The 7,500-nt window shown below is 35.8% G+C and overlaps 1 protein-coding gene across 1 annotated transcript in view; it reads right to left on the reverse strand.

The window, feature by feature from the left end:
* The window catches only part of LOC115219180 (prostaglandin E2 receptor EP4 subtype-like), a 34,233-nt gene that overhangs the window by 24,746 nt on the left and 1,987 nt on the right, over positions 1-7,500 (reverse strand). The window contains exon 2 of the mRNA XM_029789289.2: positions 4,851-5,097. Coding sequence (XP_029645149.1) covers positions 4,851-5,097 — 247 coding nt within the window. The remainder of the gene's footprint in view (positions 1-4,850; positions 5,098-7,500) is intronic.

Here is a 7,500-nt window from a genome sequence, read left to right on the forward strand (position 1 = left end):
TATTATTATTATTATTATATTATTATTATTATTATTATTATTCGGGTCACTGCTTGGAATCGAACCCGGAATCTTGGGGTTAGTTGCCCGCGCTGCTAACCACTACTCCATAAGGGATGAGCCACTGTATCTGTCTGTCTGTATGTATGAATGTATATGTGTGTGTGCGCATTTATGCGTGTGTATGTGTTATAGATATGTGCACGTGCGTGTAGAAGTGTGTGGGGAGTGAATGTGCGTGTACATATGTACGTATGTATATATGCATATGTAATAGACACATGCGCGCGCATTCATATATACTCAAAATAAAATGTAACAATATTAGTTTCAAATTTTGACCGATGCTTATTTTATTGACCCCGAAAGGATGAAAGGCAAAGTCGACCTCGGCAGAATTTGAACTCAGATCGTGAAGACAAGCGGAAGAATGACGGAAGCTGAACAGAAGACAAGACAAAGTAAAATCCCAACAGAGGTTGGAAAACATATAATGAAGCAGAATACAGTAAGTAAATGAGGAATATGTGGTAATGAAGAAGAAGCATTAAACTGTTTTAGTTAAGACGGAATATATCCACAGGCATGACAAGGGTTGGACTTACAATGGATGTTGTGCCAGACTATGGAATGCCAACAGAGAAAATTGTGTATAGTCATACACATAAACGTGTCTCAGAAAATGACAAACCAAACATGCTCTGGGATATGCCAATACACACAGATGAAGACATCAAGATTAATCGACCAGATATTGTTAGTGAGAAATTCAGATGGCGACAGAATGGATCATCTCCTTCGGCTGAATATATGCACGTGTGTGTGTGTGTGTGTGTGTGTAAGTACATGTATATATATATATATATATATATATATATATGTGTGTGTATATATATATATATATATGTGTCTGTGTGTGTGTACAAAATGAGGGCAGAAAAAAATTCTAATGGCAAATATGCCGAAAAAAAGACAAAAATTGTCAATAACCATTATAATTTATGCGTCTCGAAACAAACCGATAGAAGTTTCTAAAAAATCCGTTATTACCGTATTGGTCCCAATTTCGGGGTTAATTCATAAGAATTTTCCCCTCTTCAGCGATAAATACGTGAGATATAAGTGAAATACTTTCTCATACCCATGGAAAGTAAGTATTTCACTTATATCTCACGTATTTATCGCTGAAGAGGGGAAAATTCTTATGAATTAACCCCGAAATTGGGACCAATACGGTAATAACGGATTTTTTAGAAATTTCTATCGGTTTGTTTCGAGACGCATAAATTATAATGGTTATTGACAATTTTTGTCTTTTTTTCGGCATATTTGCATTAGAATTTTTCTTCTGCCCTCATTTTGTAAATTATTTATAAATTTAACCTTTAAAGGGTATTTTTTGATATGCTGGCCATTGATTAAATTTTTTTCCCGAAAAAAATTTTATCCTACATTAGTTATATATATATATATATATATATATATATATATATATATATATATATATATATATATATATATATATATATATATTATAATTAAGGGTATCTAAAAGATACCACCATGCTAGAGATAGCAGTCATAACGTGACTCTAAAGCCAAGTATTCACACAGCACCAGGAGAAAAGACAAAGAGACAAATAAACTCTGAGGAGGGTATTTACAAAAAGTATCGAACAGGGAATGTTTTAATCTGACCAAACAGAAATTCAAAACAAAAGTTTTTTACTTCACTCATTAAGGAACTCTTATACGCTGATGATTGCGATCTAGTCAGTCACTCTGAAACAGACCTACAATCTCTTGTATCTGTATTTGACTCAGCTTGTGATGATTTTGGCTTGACCAACAACTTGAAAAAAACAGTTGTAATGTATCAACCTGTACATGGTGTTGTTTGCAAACTCACTAAAATTTTTGTTAAGGTTAAGTTACTTGAGGGTGTTGACTCTTTTATCTACCTTGGAAGCTCTGTACAAAATGATGGAAATCTGGGCACAAATACATCTGCGAATCCAAAGGGCAGCACAAGCATTTGGTGGTTTGAAGTCACGCGTTTGACACTAACGACATATAAATAACAACACAAAATTGGCTCTTTACGAATCATTTCTCTTACCATCCCTGTTGTATTCTTCTAATACATGGACGTGTTATGAAAGACGTTTTAAATTGTTAGAACGATTCCACCAAAAATGCCTTCGCAGCATTTTAAACATTAAATGGGGCTGCTTTTTACTCCATGTGGCATATACAGGCATCATTTCAATTAAATCAATGATTCTGAAAAACCAAATGAAATGGTCTAGAAATATTGTTCGAATGGCGGATGAACGCACACCCAAACAGCTATTTTATGGCGAGATTGCAGAGGGGAAACGCAATCGGTGTAAACCTAAAAAGAGGTTTAAGGACAACATAGGGACTACCATGAAGTCACTTGGAATGGATCCAAAGGCCATAGAAACCCTTGCTTCGGATCTAACTAGATGGTGAACAAAAGTGTGGAGTGGAAGGAAAACGTTTGAGGAGGCTAGGATAACACATGCAAGACTCAAGAGAGATTTAAAGAAGACTGTTGCAATCGAGAAGGTGAATCTCAGTGACTTCTTTATGTGCACAGTTTGTGATAGACCATGCCTTTCTTTTGCTGGGCTCAAATCTCATTTGCAGACCCATAAAAAACGGACCTCCACCAACTATTCTGCGTAAATATCTGTGCACCCCTTTCAATACCGTGTATGCCATAAGGTCTGCAAATCTAACGGATCTAATGTCTAAAGACATTTTAAGATCCACAAAGATCAGAACTTAGCTACAGCTCTTGGTGGTCCAAATCAGATATGCAGTCTATGTGGATGTCTTTTCAATACACTGTCTGGTTTAAAAAGCCACACCAGACACCATGATGGATCTAAGGTGTAGATACAAGAGATGATCAAACTCTGCATAAGGAGTAGGCAACTACCATGTATATATATATATATATATATATATATATATATATATATATATAGAGAGAGAGAGATGAGAGAGAGAGAGAGAGAGAGAGAGAGAGAGAGCAGTTAATTAAATATTTTAAAGCAATTATCTGTTGTTTTAATACATTTCAAAATATTACACGAAAGTTATCAGGAAAACGTTTATCTTTATGCTCTAAAAAAATACGTGTTAACAGATACATCTAAAAACTGCTGTTTTAGGCGGCACATGTTTTCCATTAACTTTTGGCTCTCGTGGAAATACTCAAAATCATTTTTTCTTCACTTACCATTGCATTCGGTTTTTAAAACTCATACAAGTGTTTGAAAAGTCCTATCATGAAACTGCATTGTGGTTTAAATAAAATACAATTTTATGTTTTAAAACACTTTGAAACCAAAGTTTTTTTTCTCCGAACATGATCCAAAACCAAGGAGGCTGATACTGACACAGAAGCTTAGAGGCCATAAGGAAACTTCGAGTATATCCCTAAGTATAGATTAATTAACGTACCAAAGGCAAGACGCGAAGGAAAAGTAAGAAGAATAATATGAAATATGGAATCAATATGATGGTGAATACGATAGGCAATATTGGTAGAGATGAGATAAGATTTTCTTAATTTTGCTGTTTAAGCCAAAGTTATTAAATTATTGTTCCAAATTTTAAGCGGTAATACTGAACTAGATCTATTGAAGTATAAACTAGCCGCTGTACTTACTCTTGTTCAGGTTTATAAATATTTCAAATATGTACGATCACGTGAATTTCATTCTATTTTAAATAAGATGCTTTAAAAAGATGCTAATAATCTTCATTGTTTTGGTCAGAGAATGTTGATTAATTTAATGACTGCCAGAAGTTGGCATCCAAACAATTCAAGTTCAGTTTTCACGAAAGAAATGTGCAAAATAACGAAATTTTGATGTTCCTTTTCTCTTCTTTCTGGGAGAAGCGTACATTTATTCAAATTACTGTACTAATTTACATAATTATGCTAAATGAATTATTATCAAAGTGACGTTTTTTTAATAAAATATATAAATACGCTTAAAAAAAAAAGAATCAGACTACTCAACATATGAAATTATCTTAATAAAATGTGTCGTAGTGCAAAATTTCAGCTACATAAACGGTCTACATACCTGGAGACATACCTATAGCTTATTTTATATAAAGTAAATATAATTGTGAGCGTATTTGTGTATGTGCGTCTGTAAATTTATGTGTGTATTGAAAGTTTATATTGACTTTTCAATCATATTTATCTGCATTGTTGGTAAGATTATGGATTTAGATTTACTTGTGATTCGCTTCTGGCAATACTTATGAATTATCCCCATCTTCCCCTTTAATTATAGCTAAGTCTCGTGGGGTGGGGTAAAGACATATCATTCTTTCTTCTTAATGCAGTTGTATACAACTGGCACTCTGTCGGTTACGACGACGAGTGTTCCAGTTGATCCGATCAACGGAACAGCCTGCTCGTGAAGTCAACGTGCAAGTGGCTGAGCACTCCACAGACACGCGTAACCTTAATGTATTTCACAGGGATATTCAGCATAACACGAACTGTGCCATGGATGGCCCTTTGAAATACAGGTACTAATCAGTTTTGCCAGCTGAGTGGACTGGAGCAACGTGAAATAAATTGTTATTGTCTTACTCAGCGATACAACGCGCCGCACAGTATCGAACTCATGACTTTATGATCGTGAACCGAATACCTTAACCACTAAGCCACGTGTCTTCACTCATGTAATTGTATAAAGATGACAATACATGTGAGAGATTAACAGTCTTAAACCAAGGTTTAAAATGGATGAATTATGAATAAAATATCACAAGAAACAACGACCATGTCTTACCTGGATCCATGAGTTTTATAGATCCTAGCCCAGTAAACGGAAGACAGGCAATAATCGACGACCCAACCCAACAGAATAGTAATGCAATGCGGGTATAATATTTCCTCGGTTGAATATAATAATAACATGGATGGTTTATACAGAAATACCGTTCAAGAGCCATCGTGCAGATAATGAACTGTGTAGCGAATCCAGCCAAGATCATCATGAAGCCTAGGTAAGAGCACAATGCTGGTCCACACGGCATCTAGAATTAATATGAAAAGACAATAATTTTAATCATAGAACTACTCAAGGTAGGGTAAAGTACATATGGGCGTCATTTGTATGGAAAACTATAGTAAAGTAGGTGTCACTCCAGTGAATCAGATAATTTTTTAGGAATTAGCATTATTTTCGTTGTAACGAAAAAAAGTCATTAGCTTAAATATAAATTTTGGTCAAAAAAAAAAAATAGAAGAGAAACAACTCTGATAAATAAATTAAAATTAAATAAAAATATTTAAGCAAACTTAAGATTCTACAATACCGCTTCGCTTCTTCCTTTTCCAGAACTATTATAATTGATTTTGGTAATCTTAAACTGAGTACCATTTCCATCCATGGCCAACCGATGTACTGTTATCGTTCTTCTCGTTTATATTAAAATGTTATGATATACTACAGAATAAATATATAGAGATTAATTAAATATTCTGGACAGTTATAAACGACGGTTAATTTTTTTTTTTTCACGATTTCAGCGAGGTTAAGGATAAGCTAAATTTCAATTTTCCCTGAACTGTCCATGGTAATTCTGTATTTTTGGTCATTATTATTTAGGGCTTCCATAAAGCAGCGAGATGGCAGAATCGTTACCACACCGGAAGAAATGCTACGTTCTGAGTTTAAATACCACCGAGGTCGACTTTGCCTTTTATCCTTTCGGGGTCGATAAATTAAGTACCAGTGAAACACTGGGATCGATGTAATGGACTAGTCCCCTCCTCCAAAATTTCAGGCCTTGTGCCTCTAGTAGAAAGGATTATTTAGAGCTTCATTAAATCGGATACATAAATTTGCATAAATAGCGCATATTTTTTAATATTTGACAAACAAATTACAGCAATGTTTTAAAATTGGCACCAAACATCCCCCACTCCTTCTTCCACATAACTGTAACCCTCTGAAATAATTTCTTTGTTCATGTATTGAAGCTTATAAAGGTGTCTCGCCTCGGGACAGCTCTGATTGAGCTGACTTAATATAAAGAGCATTCCAGCCGTCACCAGCCATCTTTTCTCGAACATACGAGGATGGGTTGTAGAGTTCATAGGCCGTCTATGAAGGAGTGGTGCTAGAGCCGTGAAATCTTGCATGCATAAATTTCAGTTCTTCTTAATATCTATATTGTTTCTTCCCAGGTAAACTGCATTTGAATGTTCAAAGAGGACTTCAAAAGTAACTAGTTGTGACTTGTCAAGGACAAAATTTGGCATCGAATTGTTATCAAGTACCTGCAGAAAAGGGTTTAACCTCTAAAGAGATTCATGCTGACATGATTGCTACGTAAGGGGATGATGCTCCAGCTTTATCAACAGAGCGAAGGGGGGGTTGAATTTAGGATGGGAAAGGAGAGTCTTGAAGATGACCCAATGACTGGATGTCTTGCCACCACCGAGGAAAACATATTGTGTTCACACATGGTGATAGATGACAGGTGATTGATTATAAATTATATAGCCTATGCTATTAGCATAACTCGTGAGAAAGCTGAGAATATTCTGCACAAAAAACTTGGCATGACAAAAGTTTCTGCTTGGTAGGTGCCATGTCTTCTGACACCAGATCAAAAGTGCACCAAGCTGATCCCATCTTGAGAAAATCTGACATTGTATGAGGCAGATCCAGCTGGTTTCCTTGAACGTTTCCTAACCCAAGAATAGTGTTGGCTTCATCACTTTGATTCATGGACAATCCATGCAGTGGAAACAACCCCTTCTCACCAACACCAAAGAAGGCTAAGGTCGTTTTACCTATCGTGAAGTTGATGGCCTGTTTTGTGCCTTTTTTTTTTTAGGATGCAAAAGACATTGTGTTTATGGACTATCTTCAAATAAGCCACACCATCAATGAAAAGAACTATGTCAACTTGCTGAGGCAATTACGAGAGGCTATCAAGACCAAACGCCCAGGAAAACTGACGAAAGGGGTCTTATTTCACCAGGACAATGTTCTAGGAGAGAAATCGTTGGTTTTTAACGATTGTTGTGCGTGACTGATTTTGAACTGGTTGATCAACCTCCATATTCTCCTGATTTGGCCCTATCTGACAATCATCTGCTCCCCCAACATGAGAAAACACTTGATAGGGAACCAACATAATGACATCATATCTGTTGCTGATGACTTATTTGATCAACAGGCTGAAATCTTCTTCGCTGTAAGACCGATGGAGGAAGCATGTGAAAAATAAGCTTGAAAAATAAGCCGCATTCAGTCACATTCTAGGAGAGTATCATGGTCAGCCTATGAACTTTTCAGCCGACTCTCGTAGACTTTCTATAACTACATTATCCAATATGACCTAGTACTTTTGTAATTCGGTAGACTATTACTTTTAGCAGTTTGAGTGACCGCATGGAGGTTCCCTCGTATCGACTCGTCCTTA

The sequence above is a fragment of the Octopus sinensis genome, linkage group LG14, assembly GCF_006345805.1.
Source record: "Octopus sinensis linkage group LG14, ASM634580v1, whole genome shotgun sequence".
Lineage (NCBI taxonomy): Eukaryota > Metazoa > Mollusca > Cephalopoda > Octopoda > Octopodidae > Octopus > Octopus sinensis.